At 45.4% G+C, this 22281-nt stretch overlaps 1 protein-coding gene across 2 annotated transcripts in view; it reads right to left on the bottom strand.

Annotated features, from left to right (window-relative positions):
• Cramp1 (cramped chromatin regulator homolog 1) overlaps positions 1-22281 on the bottom strand; it is a 67805-nt gene that overhangs the window by 11496 nt on the left and 34028 nt on the right. For both annotated transcript variants that reach the window (XM_028854561.2, XM_037201449.1), the window contains exons 6-13: positions 20824-20872; positions 11717-11802; positions 11180-11303; positions 10057-10138; positions 8327-9502; positions 4793-4970; positions 2658-2839; positions 2494-2568 (exon numbers count right to left, since the gene is read on the bottom strand). In XM_028854561.2, coding sequence (XP_028710394.1) covers positions 2494-2568; positions 2658-2839; positions 4793-4970; positions 8327-9502; positions 10057-10138; positions 11180-11303; positions 11717-11802; positions 20824-20872 — 1952 coding nt within the window. The remainder of the gene's footprint in view (positions 1-2493; positions 2569-2657; positions 2840-4792; positions 4971-8326; positions 9503-10056; positions 10139-11179; positions 11304-11716; positions 11803-20823; positions 20873-22281) is intronic.

Here is a 22281-nt window from a genome sequence, read left to right as displayed (position 1 = left end):
AGATACAGGCATCTGTTTATAAGCATGGGGTAGGTACCTGAAAGGGCTCAATGCCAAGTATTTTGGTGGGCAGGATGGACAAAGTGAAGGGACTGCTTGTAACAAGAGGCACTGAAGGACAAGAGAAGATCGTTTCCAGGTCTCCTTCCAGCATGAGAACAAAAGGTCCCAATGTACTTATAAGTACCTATTCAGCAGAGAAGAACTTGCACTGACCACTGACATTGCTAACAGTACAACATTTACAAGGATATGCCAGTCACACTGAATCAAGACAGAACTGAGTCTGGCACAGAGTTAATATTATCTTTCCATGTATAAAGGACTCAGGTTGTCTTGAGACCTTTTCTCATGCATGATCTCCTCAGGATGTTGGCAAACAGCAGAGACCAGAAGAGTTGGGGATGAGAGTGTGATCAACTCACTAACAATTCTGCACACTCTCAAAGCTCACCACACCTCATTCCAGAGGCTGAGGCCATACTCAGGAAGTTTTTTCTATAAAGGGCCAGACAGAATGCTTTGGGGCCATTATTATTTCCCCCTGATCTTGTGGTAGGAAAATGGCCACAGAGAATGTGGACATAACTGACTATGACTCTTTGTCAATAAAGCTTTATTGATTTATAAAAATGTTAAGTGGAAAAGACTACAATTCCATCTGAGGAAATACCCAGGAAAGGCAAGTCCACAGAGATAGGTGGGCTGCCAGTTGTTTGGAACAAGGCTTCTTTTGAGTGATGACAATATTCTATAAAAAGACCATGAGCTGGTAACACCCCATACCTACACTAAAAACCCGTCTAACTGTGTACTGTAAGTGAGCGAGCTTTATGATATATACATGTATGTGTGTGTGTGTGTGTGTATATATATATATACATGTATGTGTATATATATATATATACACTCTCATTATATATATATAATGGATATTTTAAATAATAAAACAGGATAGGGTTGGGGAGATGGCTCAGGGAGTAAGCACTTGCCATGCATGTATGATGTAGGAACTCAGATCCCCAGCATTCACATAAATGTCAAGTGGGCATGGGGACCTACCTATAAGTCCAGATTGCAGGAAGCAGAGACAAGGGATCTCCTGATCAAGCTAGCTAGCTAGACTAGCAGAGCTGGTGAGCCCTGAGTTCAAGTGAGAAGCCTTGCCTCAATATATAAGATGGAGAGCATTAAGGAAGAAATCTGCTATCAACCTCTGGCCTCCATGTGCACAGACCTGTACATATGCTGTGCCACCACACACAAATTCATTCAGAAAACAAAATAGACTGGGTTTATTCCATGGGGTATAGTTTAATATTCAGATGCTGAATTTAGAAGCCATAGAGCCACTTTGGAGACAAAGGATCAAAGAAACGGAAGTTAAGTTGAGAACTAAGAGAGCGTGAACAAAAATTAAAGTTTAGACTGCATACTTCCTAATGCCATTCATGCAATGCTCCTTCCTCTGTTTGGTAACATGGTCTCACCCTGCAGCCACTATGCTCAGCATACTTCCTATTTATAAATAACCTAATCTCAAGAAAGAAAAATATTTTAAAAATCTAAAATTATATTCTTTTTTTAGTGTGTAGACACATCATGACATGAGTGTAGAGGTCAGAAGACAACTTTTTTTTGGGGGGTGGGGCGTTTGAGACAGGGTTTCTCTGTGTAGCTTTGTGCCTTTCCTGGAACCCACTTGGTAGCCCAGGCTGGCCTCGAACTCACAGAGATCCACTTGGCTCTGCCTCCTGAGTGCTGGGATTAAAGGCGTGCGCCACCACTGCCCGGCCAGAAGACAACTTTTACTAGTTGGGTTTTTTCCTTCTAAAATGTGGGTCCTGGGAATGGAACTAAGATTGTAAGACTTAGTGGCAAGTACCTTTACCCACTAAGCCACCTCATCAGACCCAGAGAAAAAGATTTCTAAGAGACAAATAAAAGGAAACCGGTCTATTCATGTCTTCCAAAAACTACATACATTCATAAATTCCTATGGCTACATTATTATGGCCTGATTTTTCTTACCTGGCAGCTAGAAATGCTGCTGTCTTCTTTCTTGGGTGCCTTGTATATCCTGAGTCTGCCATGGCTTGTAGATGGCATCTGTGGGTTCTCCTACCACTTATTACAGTTCTGCAAATCCTTGCGTCTGCCAGCCCAACACTTGTCTCCTGGCTGTTTTAAGTCCAAGCTCTAACAGCTGGAGATATTCCTGCTTGAACCCTCACGTGACCCAGAACCCTAGCCTTGTATGTAAATAATTTTCAATGCTAGTCAAAGTCTTGATTTATATGGGTACCAGTAAATTTTCTGACCATGGTTTTGTTTTTTCCTACTAATAAGAAAGACAAGGGCAGGAATTTCCTCTATTTCACTCTGAAAACCAAAGACATGTAAGAAAACAGTATCTGTTGGCCAGTTCAGCAGTTAGCATATGGACCTGACAGACACAATGCAGACACGTAGACTCAAGCAATGTTCCCTCACCTGGACCACCAGTGGCTTTCGTAAGTGCCGTTTCCGTAGTTTTTTGGGTTTTGGTGAGAAAAAGTCTGACTGTATCTATGAGAGAAAGAACATGAGCTCTGAAAATAGGCATTCTACCTGTGAAGCATACCATAGCCACCCGACCTGGCACTCCCAGCACTCACACTGATGGAGTCCAGGTGCTGCCTAAACGTCAGCTCTGCCTCCTTACTGGGAGAGAAGAGCTTTCCATGTCGGCTATTGGGTGGCAAAGTCGTTGGGACAGCAAACAGGCCACCATCTGAGTCACTGCTTCCTGTGTTGGAGGAACCAGCCACCAAGAGAGGCCTTGGGGGATTTGTCAAACCTGGAACAAAGGGAGAATTAAGTGCTGACACTCACGTCGTACATCCCTTCCAGGGCAAAGGCAGCTCCACTAGGAAGCAAATAAGGAAAGAAACCTGATAGCTCTTCAGCTGTCTATACTTTATCCCAGTAAAATCCTGCCTTGTTTCCTTTGATTCCTGGCCCCACTTTATAGGGACTGCAGGCCTCTTGAGTAAAAGTACATTACCACTGTTCTATGCTTAGAGAGAGAGGGCAGGACAACTAACCAAGACTTGAGAGCTAACAGGACCTTGGGACATTCCTAGCTGACCAAAAGAAAGCAGATTCTCTCCAGAGGCTAGCCAGCAACACACCCAGTGACCATCTTGTCTCTAGAGCAACTCAACTTCATGCAGTAGCAACAGATGTGTATCTGAAAGAGAGTATGGCTATGTGCCTATCTAGCTGTTTGTGTAACACAGGTCATTACAACAATGTAATGTTGTTGTAATGTGTAATAGTGTATGTAAGCTACAGCTGCACACTATTGACCCCTTATTTTGTAGGAAATAGTCCCAGTGATAACAGGACAGAAAATATTTACTTCACAATAACCCTGTTGAAATTCCATTGTGGTAGTGTTGCTACAAAGCACCTTCATGGTTCATGGCTTGGTAGGGGCCAGACACAGTTCACAGGTCAAGCTTTCCAGGCATGGTACACATATCTGGAAGTACAGGACCCTGGGTCTATAATCCACAACCAGACAGAGAATGTTAGAGGACATTAAAAAATTCACTGGAAGGCAGAAGAAGCAGTCAGCCATGAGCTGCTACCTGGCCCATTTCAGGGAACATGCCTTCATCTCAGGGATTAGTGACGTAGGCTTTGTCACCTGACAGCTCCCTAAAGGTATAAGAAAGAAAAAGGGGCGGGGGGGGGGGGACAAAAAACAAGCAACTGCAAGATGTGTCCCCAAAAATCACAGCCTTGAGCTCCACATGGGTCACTGGAAGGATTATCAGGCAAACAGTCTTTAGCAGCTGCTCATAAAAAAGTCAGAGATATTATAAAGCCATCAATGTTCTTGAATGAAAAACAGTATTAATAAAGAATTGTTAACCTGACAGGAGACTCTATTTGTTTTGCCAAAAGAATTACTGTTATCTTTGGTACATCAATGTAGGGGCTTTCTTATAACAGAGGTTAAATGATCTCTGTAGAGCCAGGCGGTGGTGGTGCACGCCTTTAATCCCAGCACTCGGGAGGCAAAGCCAGGCGGATCTCTGTGAGTTCAAGGCCAGCCCAGGGTACAGATTGAGTTCCAGCAAAGGCACAAAGATACACAGAGAAACCCTGTCTCAAGGGAGGAACAAAAAAAGTCTCTGTAGGTTAAAGCAAGTAAAATTCATACCCTGGGAAATAAATAGGCTGGCCATGCTTATCTTGGGGTTTTATGTACCCAGGAAGAGAATTAAATTTCTTCCTAGGGGCTGAGGTGATATCTCAGAGGCAAAGTGATTGCCTGACATGTATGATGCCCTGAGTTCCATCCTTAGCAACACAAAATAAACCATAATTATTTCTCAGATGGAATTGAAGGGTATACTAAGGAGCAGCTTATCCCATCTTTCTTTTCAATACTGCATTAAACTGCCAGCATGCCCATTAATAGAAGACTGCTTTATTGAATGTTTTGGAGGTAAAGAAAATCAAGTCACTACAGATTCAAGAAGCAATCCTCCTTTAAGCCACTCAGTATATTATGAAGATTTCTGATGCAAAACTTGCAATGTGACCAGACCAATGAAAGCTCCCCTACCCTCTGCTTATCACATAAACTAGGTCCTTACGACATTCCCTATACTCACCATCCCCAATGGAGGGGATCCTCTGCCTTTGCTATGCCCACTAGACCATGGGTGGTAGACAGCAGCACCATGTGCTCAGTCCTGACATAGTACCAAAGATATCAGGATACCATGAAACATACCTGGAGAACAAGGTGCAGAACCAGATGGGAAAGTCTTGCTGCTTCGGAGGGCAGATGGATTTCGAGAGCAGCGGGGACTCCGAGAGCTGATGGTCACTACCTTCCCTGGGGGGGTTGTGGACTGCTCCTCCTGGGTGGGCCTGACTGAAGCTGTTGATGCTGTGTTTGCTTCAAAAGCCTGGAAAGACACCAGGTTTGAGGTTCAAAGGAACAAAGGTTCAGCTCAATAAAAATGGTTCTGTCACAAATATCCTAAGGACATCCATTTCCATGGTGGTGGTGGGGGAACCCACTTTGGAATGGAATGCTCCAAAGTCACACTTTGCATATTTGAGGTATTACTTTTTTTTTTTTTTTTTTAAGATTTATTTTTATTGTGGGGCTGGAGAGATGGCTCAGAGGTTAAGAGCACTGACTGCTCTTCCAGAGGTCCTGAGTTCAATTCCCAGCAACCACATGGTGGCTCACAACCATCTGTAACAATATCTGATGCCCTCTTCTGGCCTGCAGTCATACATGCTGTATATATAATAAATAAATAAATCTTAAAAAAAAAAAAAGATTTATTTTTATTGTACACACACACACACACACACACACACACACACACACACACACACACACACACACACCACGCCCCTAACAAGAACTGAACTCTGTTCTTCTGAAAGAGCAGCAAGCATCCTGAACTGTTGGGCCATCTCTCCAGCTCTGGGTGGTATTCATTACTGAAATAGGGTCTGACTCTGTAGCCTTAGCTGGCATGTAGCTACTAAGTAGCCCAGGCTGGCCTCAAACTTCTGGTGATACAGCTGCCTTAGTCTTCCAAATGTTAGGACCACAAGCATTAACCACACCCGAGTAACTCGAATTCTCTGGTGATTTAAAATCCCTAAGCAGGGTGTGGACATGCACACCTTTAACCCCAGTACTCTGAGGCAGAAGCAGGTAGATCTGTGTGAATTTGAGGCCAACTTCATCTACAGAATGAGTTCCAAGCCAGACAGCCTGGGTTGTGTGGTGATGCATCTTAAAAACAAAACAAAACAAACACCATGACAAACAAACAAAAAGATGGAAGGAGAAGGAGAGGGAGTCACAAATCCCCAGGGAGTGAGATGAACAGTTAAATCAACTCCCTGCTCTCCTCGGGAGATCTCAGCCTGTCTCCACTGCCAGAGTGTGGTAGTGAGGGCTGCCAAGCAGCTCTGCGCCATAGAGAAAACAAGGACCAGCAGAGCAGAGTCATGGTACAGGGAAGAGGTACTGTTAAGGGACAAAGGTTTGTCTTTTTAAAAAGCCATGGCAAGAAGACAGCCTAATAAGACAATCATGTTAACTTCTACTACTATGAGTCAGAAGGAGGAAACAGATTCACTCCTGAAAACTGGTCTCATATGAAAAGCCTTTTGCCCAGCTCCCATTCTCATGAGTGTCCAGGGCCCTTTCAGGGATAGCTTCAGGAGCCAGGAAGATGGCTCAGCAGGTAAAGGCACTTGACTTACAAACCTGGGGATCTGAGTTTGATTCACTGAAACCACGTAACTAGTTGAATGTGAAGGCATACATCTGTAATCTCAGAACTCCTATACATAGGAGACAGAATAGACCAGAAGCTCACAGGCCCACAAGCCTGGAGAAGTGAAGTGCAGTGAAAGAAAAAATAAGGGACTCTGCCTCAAAACAAGGAGGGAGAAAAACCAACTCCTAAAAAGCTGTCCTCTGACCTCCACGTGAGTGCCATGCATTTGAACACCCACATTGTCACATACAAATGGACAGCAAAACCCAGATGGCTGCAAGTCCTAGGGCTTCACAAAGGCATCCTCTTTGCTGCTGTTCCTCTTCCGGTGGCCTCACCATCTTCAGGAAGACCGAGTCAGATGCCCAAATTCTGAACTCCTCCCAAAAGCAACTAACCCCATTTTACTAGGGTTACTTCCAAACATGCCCTCTACCATTCTGTCCAGGTCCTCACTATGGCCCTCATCTGCTCTGCCCAAGCACCCACTGCAAATCCATCACTGCCAACCTGTCCCTGTTCCCTGTATCTTTCTTCTGGTCTCTAGGTTCTGGGAATAGTAGTATTCCCACCTCAGACTGAGCATTTCAGGTGACTCTGGCCTGTTTCCTGATTGAGTCTCAGTACTCTTGGGGTACTGACTTGCCACAGCTCTGCCAGGAAGAAAAAGGGGAACAAAGGATAATGACTGTTGCACAAATTCCTAAAGTTCTTATAATAAAAACCCGGAGCCAGATATTGGGGTAAATGCTGATAGATCAGAGAGACAAAGGAACGAGTCACTAACGAAACTTTTCACCATTACCAAATCCTCAAGCCAAATGGAAGGCCAGATCCTATCTCCATGAATCAATCCTCTGACTGAAAGCCTGAATTCTCTAGTTCCTGTCTCCACCCAGCCATTTCACTTCCTTCCTAGCGCTGACATTAATGGCAAGTGTGCTTCCCAAATACTGGTAGCAAAGGCATGAGATCTCAAGTGCTGGGATTAAAGGCGTGTCACTCCCAAGTAATGGAATTAAAGGTTTGTGCCACCATTGCCTGGGTCTGTTTCTCTCCTAGACTGAATCAATCTCATATAGTCCAGGGTAGTTTTGAACTCATAGAGATCCACACGAATCTCTGCCTCCTGAGTACTAGGATTAAAGGTGTGTGTCACCACTGTCTGGCCTCTATGTTTAATATACTGGCTAGCTCTGTCCTCTGATCTTCAGACAAGCTTTACTTGATACACACTATCTCACCACAGATGACCTACCTGTCTCTGACCCAAGGTCTTGAGTTTCAACAGAGCCCATCAAGTCACTATGGGGACTTGGCTACCATCTGCAACCCCTTCCCCCTCACCCCTGGCAATGTCTGTCCTTTCTTTTCTATTTCATCCCTACCTTCTGTTTTATGTTGTTGCTGCTTTTTTTTTGGTTTTGTTTTTTAAAGTACAGCCTGGTCTCAAACTAAGTGTTCCTTTCTGAGGCTCTAGAATAGTGGAAAGGACAGACAGATGATGGCATGTGCCTGAGCCCTGTTATCTTGTTTCTAACAAGATCTCAGTGGTGTTGAGGCTGCTAGCCAGGAGCCTACCTTGGGTGCCTCAGCAACACTTTTGGTTCATCATTTTCCACAATATTGTTCCAAACTGCCTCACTTCCCTTCGAGTTGAAGCCAAGACTAGAACCTCTCATTTCCCCACTGACTCAAAGGTCTGCTCTGGCTTCCTCTCCTTGAGCACTAGACCATACCTATCATATCTCTCCACAAGAGGCCAAATCTGAAGTCTTTTAAAGCTGTCATCTGTCTAGTCACTGCTTACTAATTCCAGTAACTGTCACTGAGTGATCTACTCAAAGGTTACTTCCACAGCGCTGAAGATGTGGACCTTCACTATTAGCCTGGCATGGAGTACAGAACCTACAGTCCTGGTGATTATGTTACCTTCGGAACCCTGAAGAGCCATGCTTGACACAGGCTCACCTCAGACTACTCAATGTCTTGGGCTGATCGAAACCACTCACCATCTTGGGATGGACCTCAGTGGAGATGAGCCTCAGGAGGCAGTTCAGGAGGCGCTGCTGGTGGAGGGCTGAGGGCGGAGAGCGGGGCAGGGCATCCTGGCCCTGTGCTGTGGGTGTCTGGCTCTCAGGGTCCAGCACAGCCAGCCAGTCATACTCCAGCTGCAGCTTGCTGGGCTTGCCCATCATGAGGTAGACTTCAGCCAGTGTGAGGCTCTCCGAGGTCTGCAAGCTCCAGCCCTCTTCACGTAGCTGCTGGGCCAGCTGGCTGGCAGGGACTTCCTTTGATGGCCTGGCAGTAGGCTGTCCCTGAGACAACAGAGGTTCTGAGGGGCTTCCTTTCTCCTGGGACTCTTCCGGAGCTGTATCTGCCAGCTCTTTAGTACAAATATCTGGCAGAAGCCTGGGGTTAAGTTGAGGATCGGTGCCAGTTTGAGGGTCCGGGCCAGGGTGACCGTTGTCGGCAACATCTCTGCTGCTGGGCATGAGGGCCTCGGGGGAAGCTACCCTGCCAAGAAGTGGGTGCTCTCTCCCAGAATGTGTGTCTGCACAGCGGCACTGCTCTGGGATGATGAGATCCTGGCAAGACTTCAGGTATCGGGGAAAGGGGTCAAGGAGTGAGAGTTCATCGTCCAAATCTGGGGGGTGGCCGCAGGAACATGGCAGGGTCCCAGATTCTTGAATGGGACTGTCCCCACCCACTGCAAGGGCTGCTAGAGGGGTCTTCTCAAGCTGTGGGCCAGAGACCTGGTGCCCATGAGGAGGCCTATCAGGGGCATCCGAGCTGCTTATACTTGGAGCTGCCCCCTCTCCAGGAGCACTCTCAGGGGAACTCTCCCCTGAACTCTGGGAAGCATCTGCATTAGGAAGGAGCCGCCCCCCACCTTTGCCTTCAGCACTGCCCCTCTGGCACTTCACCTGGCCCCGGGCTATTCCCTGACCACTCTGGATGCCCAGGATCTGGGCTGGAGGCAGCGAGTGTGTGTCCTTGGTGCCCTGCTTACACCGGCCACCCTCTTGCCAGTGTACAGTGCAGAAGGCCTTGGAGTGTACCACACGGGCCACACCCGGCAATGGTGTCAGCGTACAGTTCTCGCCTGGGAACAAGTGCAATGCCACCTTCTCCTGGGTCTGCGCTGTGCTTGAGACCTGCAGCTGCCTCTCCTCAAGTGTCTTCCGCTGGGCACACACACTGTCAAGGAGCAACTCCAAACAACTACGCTGTGACCCAGGTACTCATCAGTGGAGAGCTGTGGACTTCAGACTAGGGCCTTCTTCCCTAGGAGCCCCACCTACCCCTTGATATTCCTAGGGCTCACCTAGGGACTTTCCTAAGGCTACTGCCAAACTGTCGTGACCCAGGTACTCAGCGTACTCAGGAAACTCACATCTGATGACAGAAACTATTCCTGGGAATAAGCATGGCCAATAACCCACCAAAGACACAAAGGAGACTGTAATGTGTGTACATCATCCCACCCAACCTACTCATGGAGATACTTTGGCCACATCTCACAGGCCAGATAGTTGGCCACCCAAAACATGGAGAGGTGGCTGGGACTGAGTACAATCAGTGCAAGTAGGTCAAAGGGAGAACTTTATACCCAAACCCAAGAGTGTTGGACTCCCATGCGGCCCCACAGCAATGGCAGGAACAAGGGCACACAAGACCTCATTCTCAAGCAAGAATAGCTGACAGGTTTGGAGGGTCTGCTTCAGTTAGAAAAAGATACAATTCGTACTTCATGGAGTGCCCACTTCTGCTTCAAGAACTCAATGAGGCTAGAGACTTTTCGATGTAGCTCCACAATCATCCTATGAAATAAAAAAAAAAAAAAAAAAAAAAAAAAAAAAAGGTTATAGTAGGAAAGCCGGTTTTGGAAGAGCTCTAATGACTGCCTATAACAAAACCACATGACAGATAAGTAGGCACTGGAAGGGGGATCCACAGGGTCTTCAGCTCCTATTCCTAAATATAAATTCTGCTTGTTGAAATCACTGTAGATTCACATAAAGCCTAAGGACCACAGAGAGGTCGAGGCACCCTTCCCAATGTGAGTGCTTGGCTAGCGTGTGAGCACTGACTACACCACCGCCCATTCTATCAGTGCTCTTTGTCTTCAGGGTGGAGGGATGCAGTCACCCCTGATTTGCCCTAAGACAATAAAATGCACACAAAGATGAGATGAAGCATGAACATGGGCTATAATGTAGATGAGCCTCAGAACAGCAGACCAGTGAGAGATGCCAGATAGAGCAGATTCCTCTGTGTGGCTTCATTATCATAAAAAGTCTAGAAGAGGCAAATCCACCAGGATAAAAAGTAGCTGGAAGAGAGACAAGCATTGGAGGAAGTGATAGCTAACAGACACATGGGATGATGAAAACATTCTGGAAGTCAATCGAGATAAATGTTGTACAACACGGTGAACTTAACTATAAACATTCAAGTTGCTAACAGCTCATTCAATGTTGTATGAATTTTACTTTTTAACTTAACAAACTGTAAATGAGAAATGGACCAAAGGTATGGCAGTGCTTTGTCCGTAAATTACCACCGACCTTCAGTGAACCAGAGATAAAGAAATGCAGGAGCTTCACAGGAAGGATGGAGATTCTGTGGGTACTCATAATGATATTCTCTTACTTGGCCAAAGACCTTTGCCTGGTAGAATTACAATTCAGGATCTCAAGACCACCCTCCAACTCAGAGCACTTTCATGACAATGTCACCTCCATACCCTGTCTTTATATGCTGTCAGGGCACTGGGCAAAATCTGTTTCTCTAGGATACCCTGAGTGAAACGAACACCAAACCCTGCCTGTCATGGGTCCCTTCCTCATGCTAAATGTCACCTGAGACGCGGGTTCTGGGCCAGGCTCTGTACTCGTGCCCAGGCGTGGTTGTTCCGTGGTTGTAGCTCTACAGGGACTTTCAGGGGTAGGCGCACTGGCTTCTGGTCCTCTTCATCACTTATACCTGAGGAAAGGAGACCATGAAAGTCCAGTGCAGACCAACCTCAAGGTAGAAAACAAAACACTTTACCAGAAAACCACAGAGAAGTAAGAGCTGGGAACAAAGGACTGTCTTGTGCCTGGAAACAAGGAGAACAGAGGAACCCTAGCAAGGGTCAAATTCAATATGGTGAACTGTGGACTTGCAAACGCAGAACCATGGAGAGACCACTAAGTGGCCTCCTGAAAGTATTAACCGATCTGTCAGAAAGTTGCCATGGCTTCTCAGTAGACACATGGAAGTCACTTTTAGAACTGTCTTTTCACGAGAGAAGGTTAAACAGAGTCAGTCACAAAGTAGCATAGCCTGCCCATCATGCAATGGAACAAAACCACATGGAAGCTACAACATATGCCACCCCTTCCCCTGCCACCTACCGTCTGGATCGCAGAGTTTCTTTAGGGCCCGACACATGGGTGCCTTGATCCTCAGATTTCTCCCTTTATAGCGTACTGTGGTGGCTCTGGGAACAGAATTTGAAGCAATGCTGAGTACTTTATGTGAATGGAAGAGATGAAGGGTTATCAGGTCTGAAGTGTGGTAAGCAGGAAGACTCGGTAAGCACCCATCCCTATGCTCTCAATCATGGTCACATCAGAGAGTAGGCAGAGGCAGGCTCTCTAGATCTCTGCTGCTTTCCTGATGAAGGGACATGTGCTATCTATAGGAAGGAACTGCGCTCAAAGCACAACTCCTGAATGTCACACACAACTGGGCAGCCCACTGTTGAGGAGCCTCTCTGCTCACCTCATCTCCAAGCATTCCTCCCCCTTAGGGCCTTACAACAGAAACTCCAGAGCCAGCTCTAGATGTCCTCCACACGACCTGCCTACCCACCTGCACATGACTTCTTGTGAACTCTTCATGGCCAATTTGCCACAGGAGTGTAATCCCATCCCCTGTAATTTATACAGGAGGGCAAGGGTATAGCAGGTAGAGTAAGGTGTCACAGGCCCAAACTTAAGACCTCAGGCCAGCCAAGGTCTGTTTGTTGGAGCTGTAGTAGATCAATCAGCATTATACACATTACAGAAATACTGTTTGGCTACTGAAATGAAGGTGAAAGGAAAGCTCCTTAAAAAAACAAGGGGCTGGAGAGATGGCTCAAGAGGTTAACAGGACCGGCTGCTCTACTTCCAGAGGACCCAGTTCAATTCCCAGTACCCACATGGCAGTTCACAACTGCCTGTAACTCCAGACAAAGGAGAGATGACACCCTCATACAGACATACATGCAGGCAAAAACTTGAAGAACATTAAATAAATAAATCTTTAAAAAACAAAACAAAAAACAAATAAACCCCACAGGTAGAATGCTTTCAAAGCACCCAGTAAGGCAGCTGGTTTTCAGACCATGATTAAACAGGTGTGAACATGACAGCCAGAGGCTAAGATTGATCAGTCTGACTCCTGAATTTCCACTGCTTTGAATCTGAAAAGAGCAAATGGTCTTTGAATCTGAAAAGAGCAAACTTGGGATCCAGACTGAAGCAGATCCAGGTTGAAGAAAAGGCTGTGGCCAACCTATGGGGGAGGAATGCACATTTGGATTTTCTAACATGTTCAAGCTGTCTATCACTTTGCTTTAACCCACGTTATATGTTGTCAGATAGGGTCTTACTATGTAGCGTGGCTGTCCAGGAGCTTACTATGTTGACCAGGCTGGCCTCAAACTCAAAGAGATCTGCTTGCCTCTGCCTCTTGCTGGGATTAAAGGTGTGTTTGGACCCCCGTCCCCCCTTTTTTTTACTGACCCGCTCTCAGCTGTGAGCATGTCAGTTATGAGAGCAGCTTCTAGTCTTGCTATTTCTTTCTTTCTTTCTTTTTTTTTTCAAGGCAGGGTTTCTCTGTGTAGTTTTGGTGCCTGTCTTGGATCTTGTTCTGTAGACCAGGCTTGCCTCAAACTCACAGAGATCTGCCTGGCTCTGTCTCCCAAGTGCTGGGATTAAAGGTGTGCACCACCACTACCTGGCCCGCTATTTAATTTATAAGACGTATGCTGGAAAGTGGCAGAATATACATGAGGTGATTCTAAAGATGTGGAAGAAATGATAGACTCCTACTAGTATAGGTTCCTATTTCTATCTAAGTGTTTATTCATGTAAATTCCCTAAGGAAAGTTTTAATTGAGGGGAAAGAGATGGGCTAGCTGGTGATTTTATATGTATATATATATACTCTCCCCTACCCCACCCCAAAACAGGGTTTCTCTGTGTAGCCCTGGCTGTCCTGGAACTCATTATGTAGACCAGGCTGGCCTCAAATTGACAGAGACCCACTTGCCTTTGCCTCTCAAGTGCTGGGATTAAAGGCGTGTGTCACCACTGCCTGGCTGACTTTACATGTTTATATTATCTAAAAAAAAAAAAAAAAAGTATTCTTTCAGAATGTATTTATGCTATCTATATTTGTATAATTTAAAAAATGTTGTTCTAAGATAATGCTACTTAAATCTGGAGATAAGAATCTGAACTATGGGGGCTAGAGAGATGACTCAAGGTTAAGAGCACTGGCTGCTCTTCCAAAGGTTATCCTAAGTTCAATTCCCAACAACCACATGGTGGCTCACAACCATCTATAATGAGATCTGATGCCCTCTTCTGGCCTTCAGGGATACATGCAGGCAGAACACTGTATACATAATAAATAAATCTTAAAAAAAAAAAAAAATCTGAACTACATCTTTAAGCAGAACAAGCACAGGAAAGGCTCTGCTGTTACAATACTTGATTAAAAAAGCAACTCAAATATAGACATGTAAAGCAGGAGACAGCTAGGGCTAACGTCAGGAGAGAAGCGCTGTACCACATACCTCTTAAGAACAAAGTGTGCTCTATATCCTGAAAAGGAATATGGCTCAGGTTTTAGCATTATGAAGTCTCAGAACCCTGCATAGTGGTTTCATGTTGGCTCCAAACACTTTAAGGCTTTCAGCAAGAATTCATAAGACAATTCAAACAGTGAGGTCTATGTGGGAGGTGGGTACAATCACTCAACACAGAAAGCTCAGTAACTCCTCATGACACGGCAGCTACTATCTTGTCCACTCAACCTTCCACCTGCACATCCACTTACCTACCCACCCATACATGTACCTACTGACTCATCTGTCCATGCTTTCTCCCACTCATCTGTAGTCTCTACCCATACATTATAATATTCTTCCATCTATCTACTGCCTATTGGCACATCATCCATCTTGCCATATATCTGCTCATTCATTCATTAACCTTTGTACACATCTATCTATTCCTCAACCAGCCTTTCTTCTATCCACTCATTCATCTGCTCAACTGTCCTCTTCAATGTCTTTTCATCAATCCTAACTATCCCTCTATCCATCAGCTCATCGTCATGTGCATCTCATATGCACCCACCCACCCAAGGACCAAACTACCTCTGTATGCTAGACCCCAAAATGCAAAGCTCAGAATAAGAAAGCCTGACTAAAGGGACAAGAAGAAGGCTGCCACCCCTTACCCACTTTCCCTCTGGAGGGATAATTCACAGAGAAGAATAAGTCTCTAAGCAACCACCCATTCTAGTAACTCGCAAGTGTCGACCTACCTTATGCCAGGAGAAACACTGATGAAAAGCAGTAAAGCACTAACAGTGGTGCTAGAGCAGAGACACAGAAGGGGAACCAGGAAGAAGATTTTAAAGAGAGTAATAAAGCATGGAGGAATCAACTTTCAACAACATCCTCCAACAAAGATGTGGAGGCCCAGAGGCTTCCTAGTAAGACTTTACTCAAGGTCAAAGAATCTGAGTGTGCTTTACGCAGCAGGGCTGCATAATGGGATGATTGGCCACAGGCCTGGTTACCAGGTGTTTTGAAGGGTCTATACTTGGCTGTACATTGTACTTTGATCTTGAAAGGGAGAGGTGTTTTGCCTCGCCCCTTGGCATTGTATAAAAAGCCCTTTGGAATAAATCTCAAGGCAACTGAGTATTGACCAAGGGCCCTCCTGAAGCTATCCTGTGTTTCTGTCTTTCTTATCATCTATTTCTTTCTTTCTTTTAAATCCTGGTATGATCAGACACTGGACGGCGTGGGAATTGAACCTGGGTCCTCTGGAACATCATCAGTGCTCTTAACCGCTAAGCCATCTCTCTCCTCTCGTCTCTTTCTATCTTTCTATCATTTCCTCATTCCTCTCTCCTTCCCCCCAAGAACCCTTGGACAGATTGGAGCTGGACTCCAGCAGGCCTAACACAAAGAGCCCTGCAAAGAATGGGCTTAAAAAACAAAACATGCACACACACACACACACACACACACACACACACACACACACACACACACACACACACACACACAGATGTAGAAACAACAACAAAAACTCATGCTCAATGTCATTGATCATCAAAGAAATACAACTCAAAGCAACTTCATACCAGCTGGACATATCAGAAGTCCTTGGGAGCATTGGAGCACCTGGGCTGGGCTTTGGAAGACAGTTTCTAGTAAAGACAGATACATGTCCACATCTCTTTTTGGGGGATGCCCAGGTGAAATGGAAACCCATGCTCGCAAAACAGCCTCATAGTTTAGCCTTGGAGTCAGCTCTACATAAACATAAAAAACCCTGAGTAACCCAGTATGGCTCCACAAAGGACAGATGAACAGATAGGTATGTTCATGCTACTAACTCCTCTGGGCAGGGAAAGGCAGTGAGCTGTAGGGCTCTGTACAATGCCTGAACGTGTCCTATGCACACTGCTCAAAAAGAGAAACCAACCTCATAGGTTACGTGATGGTTCCAAACAAATGACTGTTCAGAAAAGGAAAGCATTATAAAAAGTAGCACTATGGTGGCCTGGGGTTAGGCATGGGCTAGATGTTCCCTGCTATGATGTTCTTGTTAAACTCACAGAGCCGTGAATGGTAGAGGCCAATCTAAACAGGCTGTGTACTGGTTGACTCCAACCAGATGAAGCTCAGGGAAAAGCAGGACTCTGAAACAGTAAAGGAAGAGACAAATAGACAGCAGATAATGGATTTTTAGACAGAGGAAGTACTCTGAATGAGATTATAATGGTAGGGAGGGAGATATTGCACTGTACATCTGTCCGATCTTTTTTTTTTTTTTTTTTAATTCTAGTTTTTTTTTTTTTTTGGGTTTTTCGAGACAGGGTTTCTCTGTGTAGCTTTGCGCCTTTCCTGGAACTCACTTGGTAGCCCAGGCTGGCCTCGAACTCACAGAGATCCACCTGGCTCTGCCTCCCGAGTGCTGGGATTAAAGGCGTGCGCCACCACTGCCCGGCTTCGATCTTTTTTTTTTTAAAACATGTTTTGTTTTTTTTTTTGGTCTTGTTTTGGAGACAGGGTTTCTCTGTGTAGCTTTGCGCCTTTCCTGGAACTCACTCTGTAGCCCAGGCTGGCCTTGAACTCACAGAGATCTGCCTGCCTCTGCCTCCTGAGTGCTGGGATTAAAGGCATGCGCCACCACCGCCCGTCCATCTGTCCGATCTTAAACATGTCTGACACCAAGATCCCTAACATAAACCCAGTCAATGATAACCAAGCATTAGCAGAGGTATCACAACTGTCTTATAATCCTCCTACCTCAAATTCCTTGGACTAGGATTTAAAGAACAAGCCACCAGGCTCACCAATTGTAACAATGCTATTTTTGATGTACTAGGAATAGAACCCAGAGCCTTGAGGAGGATCTTGCGCTCTTCTACCCAATTTTCTTATAAACCTAAAAACTACTCTAAAAAATAAAATCAATGTAAAAGCTACAAAATTCAATAAAATATATAAACCCCAAATGTCAAACTCATATAACAATAGGCAATATATAAAAATATGTTACATATTACAACACCAAATGGGGGCTGGGGAGATGGCTTAGTGTTAAGAGTACTTGTTTTTTTCAGAAGACTCAGGTTTGATTCCCAGCACCCACATGGTGGTTCACAACTATCTGTAGCTCCAGTTCCAGGGGATCCAGTACCCTCTTCTGACCTCTGTGGGCACCAGGGTATATACATGCATCTACATAGGCAAACACACACATAACATAAATAAAACTTAAAAACAAAACAACAACAACAACAACAACAAAACACTAAATATCAGTCCTAACATGCACCCCTAACAGGAGCCAAAGGAATGGTTTGCCCAGAACAGGGGACTTTCCTGATGTGCCTCCTCTAGCTTCCAGAAGACCACTGCAACCCTGTGCATGCAGCAGAACAAGGCCTGCCCCAACCCACCAGCCTTAGACCACACTGGCCTCTCCTCTGTAGCCACTGTGGTCATCTCAGTCCCTTCCTTTGCACCTTGTGTGCCCTTAGCCTAAACATTATACCTCAGAAAGCTGTCTCTAGATGTTCAAGGTAGGACCCCTTTCTGTTCCTACTCCCAGCTATCACTTCAATGTAATGTTTTACAGATACATACATGCACATAGGAACACACCTATAGGCACAGAAAAAGGGTTGCCTCTGGTGCAAGGCCAAGGCAGCCTCCACTCCAGCACCCACCCTCTCATGACAGCACAGTCACTTAGACATTTCCAATGGACAAGCACAATGTACAAACTTTCTGCCTCAACATGCCCAGAGGTTCATACAGAAATCTCTGCACAAGCTATCAGAACACCATGGTATATTGCTGGACAGTACCAGGTGAGGCATCCATCAAGTAAGAGTGGGAGGTGCCTATCAATTTCCCTAGTGCTACTCAGAAGTTTCTCAGGGTCTTACCTAAGACATTGGCCTAATCAAGAATCACTGTTTCCTCTTCTTGCCACAAGCTGCAACCCATGCTGACATAAACACTCACCCTATCGACACCCAGAACCCGCTCTAGTCATCTGCTTCATCTATTCCAGGTAGGTACTGTGGTAGGGCCAGGTGAATCCCATCAATAGTGGCCTTGTTAAAAAAACAAAAACAAAAACAAATCACCCATCCCGGGTGGTCATCTGCTCAGTAAAAGAATCACACAAGGAACACAGGATCTAGGAACTTTCAGGCTCCAGTGCTATCACCATTTCCAATTTGATTCTCAAAGAACCAGGGATGCCTGTGTAAGCAGCACCAAAAGTTGTGCCTGACTCAGCCTATTTGAACACTGGTACACCCATCCACCTGCTGTGCATGAGTATAAAGCAATCTCAAACTACTCTATCCAAAGTTATCCTGTCCATTTGTCCCTACAAGACTTTCTACATTTGTTTCGTTTTTTCTTTATCAGTACTGAGGATCGAACCCAGGACCTCATACATGCTACTTCTTGTTCCTTGCCCAGATGTTTCCTGGGGCATACATGCTGTTAGATGTACTCTGAGTAGCCAGAGTCCATGCTAATGAAGATGTACCACTGGCCTACCCCCAGTACTGAGCCTGCCTTTCCATATGTCCTGCCTTGTGCTTCGTTCATGAGACAAAGCAAAGGGCCTGAGACACATAGTTTCACTTAGTGAATTCTGAAATAAAATCAGAGAAGATCTTCTCCTGCCAGATCAATTCATAGGGGTGGTACTAGCCCTCATAGGACACTTCTTACCTACTGATAATACCATAACAAATGGGGACACAGAGCAAGTCAATTCCACCTCTTAATCCCTCAACAAACACAGCTGGTAGTCCCACCTTCTGATGGCTTCTGACTCTGAGATAAGATATATCCAAGCACTTCATTGGTATTTAAGGCCACCCAGCAGTCTTGGCAGATCACAGTGCTCTTCTACAGTGATTCAACCCTATCAGGCCTGGGCTGCTCATGAAAATAAAAGCTTACAGATGCAGAAATCCACAGCCAAGCACCAGGCCAAGCTCCTGGAGTCCAGCTGAAGGGAGCGAGGAGGACTGTATGAGCAAGGGGGAGGGAGTCAAGAAGATGATGGGGGAACGCAGAGACAGCTGGCCTGAGCTGGTGGGAGCTCACGGACTCTGGATCACAGGTAGGGAGCCTGCATGGGACCAACCTAGGCCCTCCACATGTGGGTGACAGTTGTGTAGCTTGGTCTGTTGGTGGGGGCCCTAGCAGTGGGATCAGGACCTGTCCCTGGAGCATGAGCCTAGTCCCCATGCTGAGATGTCTCATTCAGCTTTGATGCATGGGAGGAGCTTGGTCCTGCCTCAACTTGATGCCATGCTTTTTGCTGATTCCCATGGGAGGCCTATCTCTTTCTGAATGGAGGAATGTATGGGGGCAGGGGGGGTGGGGTGTAGAAGGAGGCGGGAAGAGGGAACAGGAAGAGAGGAAGGAAAGAAACTGTGGTTGGTATGTAAAATAAATGAAAAACTTTCATTAAAAAAGAAAGAAAAAAAGGAAGGAAGGAAGGAAGGAAGGAAGGAAGGAAGGAAGGAAGGAAGGAAGGAAGAAGGCTTACAAATCCAGTCCCAGGAAGAACAAGATCCAAACCCTAGATGCTCACTCCAACATGTATAATGTCTAAAAGTCAAAGTCCAGGTCTGTGGGAGAGAGGCAATAGAAAGTAATAGGGATTTGGGGAGGCCATATCTCAAAAGAGATATAAAAACTGTTTTGCCCACAGTAGCTAGAAGAGTCTGAATGACAAAGCAGACCAAATGTTCAAGGTCAGGGAATGGCCTGGGGGACTTGGAGGGAAAGAGATAGATGGAGGACACAGCTTTCAACAATGGCCCCAAACTAGATAAGGGACCCTCCTCACGAGCATCTTACAATGTGTCACAGCAGCAGCAACAGAAGCATCAGGAACAGCATGACCCCCAGGACAGAGGGCAGCTATGAAAAGACAGGAAGGAGGTATGACTAAGTATCAACCTTTTAGCCAAGTGAAGATGCAGAGCAAGACACACAACATAGCAACAGGACAGAAAGTGGAAATTCTAGGTAGTGAAATTTATAACCTAGGTAAGGGCAAGAAAGCTGATCTCTACCAGAAAAAGTGACAGAGACCTTTGGAAAAACTGAAGAAAAAAAAAAAAACATAAGAAAATGTACAGAGATATGTTCTCTCTCAAATCAGATTGGTTGGTGGCTGTATCTGTGAGTAACTGTCTTCACTAACAATTGAAGTATGAGGGCCCAGCCTACTGTGGGCAAAATCATTCCAGGTGGGTCTGGGCTGTATAAGAGGGGTAGCTGAGTACAAGTTAGGTAGCAAGCCAGTTAAGCACCATTCCTCCATGGTTTCAGCCTTGACTTCCATCAATGATAGACTGTGATCTTAAGTGTAAATCAAATCAACCCTTTCCTCCCCTAAATGGCTATTGGTCATGGTGTCTATCAGAGCAACAGAAAGCAAATTAGAACACTGCACAATCTGATGACCTGAGTTCAATATGTACACACCCCACAGTAGAAGTGACTGCTAAAAGCTGTCGTCTGACCTACACGCAAGCACCACAATACACGTCAGCACTCACACACAATTTGCACAAGAATGAAATTATAGGAAAAAAAAATAAAGGAAAACAGCACATATTTCAAGCTCTGTGGCTCAGTAAATGAACAACATACACAGTAACTTGTACTTACCCAACCTGAATGAGTTCATTCAGCTTCGTTGCATTCTTGTCATCCATACCTTTAAGTGTAAAGAAAAATAAATGAGGCCATGGGGTAGTTACAAATAAACAACCATAAATGCCCACATTATTGCCTTCCACACAGACTCCAGATCTTGCTAATGAATGCTCTACATCTTAAAGAATCTGCACCTGGAGTAAAGTTGACCAGTACCTTGTCTGTTCCCCACAGCCTCTTCCTAACCATTGTCTCAAGGGTCTAATGTGCTCCCTGTACAGGTAACCTCCTCTTCTAGGAATTGTCCCCGATAGTCTGGTACTGCTGAACTACAACTGCCATACTGTCTGAAAACTGCTTCCTTCAGGTATCTCACTGGGTCCTTGCTGATTGTATGTGGACTCTCAGTTATAATCCGAATTGCAAGGTCTACTAAATGACGACTCTAATGCCCTAGTTTCTCTGTCCTCATCACGTCTTCACAGGAAAGCAAGAATTACAAAGCTAACACAAGAACCTAGGCTAAGCACTGGGTATGCACTGTAAAATTCGTCAACAGTATTGAGTGACTGAATAATGGCGGGACCACACTCACAAAACCAGGCAGAGAATCAACAAGAACACAGTTATAAAAGCAGCCAGAGATGCAATGCACCTGTGAAGACTTAAAGGACTTTCTATGACAGTGCAGGACAGCAACTGGAGAACAGTTGTCAACATGATTAAAGAAGGAAAAAAAAAAACAAAACCAAACAAAACCAGTCAAATCAGAATTCTACTCTGACAAACTTCTTTTAAGAATGAAAACAGAGCAGGGCTTGGAGGCACAAGTCTTTAGTCTCAGCACTCAGGAGGCAGAAGCATACGTGAGTTTGAAGGCCAGCCTGGGTCTGCAGAGTGAGTTCCAGGACAGCCAAGGCTACACAGAGAAACCCTGTCTCGAAAAGCCAAAAGAGAATGCAAACAAAATGAAGGCTTTTCAGATGAACAGTAAGTAAAGAAAGCTCTCACTCTAAAGGGAAGGGCCCAGGTGGAAATGGGTCTTCAGGAAAGGAGGAAGGACACTGGAAGAGGCAAACACAGGCATGGTCTTGCAAGAGCCAGGCACACCATGGTCCTTAGATGGACACTAACCAACATCTCCATGTACCACCACTAACACATGAAAAAAATGGAGTACAAAAAAGTTTAAGTCAAGGAGACCCAGCCTTGTGTGAACTGGGACACTGGAGCTCAGATCTGCAGGAGAAGATGGTTAATGAAGAGGAAAGGCAAGGCAAGAACAAGGCTCTGCAGTCCTGTGTCTAGCAGGTTCTACATCGAGAGGCTTAGGGGTGATGCCCAAGTGGAGGAGGCCAAACCAATTAGACACGACCTTATGAGACATGTCCTGGAAGAAACAGGAAGAGGGGAGAGGAATGGGCATAAAGTGAGAAGTCCTGGACATCACATCTAGCAGATGCCTGTGCT

Source organism: Peromyscus leucopus, chromosome 8b, assembly GCF_004664715.2.
Source record: "Peromyscus leucopus breed LL Stock chromosome 8b, UCI_PerLeu_2.1, whole genome shotgun sequence".
In the NCBI taxonomy this organism is placed as follows: Eukaryota; Metazoa; Chordata; class Mammalia; order Rodentia; family Cricetidae; genus Peromyscus; species Peromyscus leucopus.
Note: the sequence above shows the minus strand (reverse complement) of the source record. Positions and strands in the feature narration are given on the sequence as shown.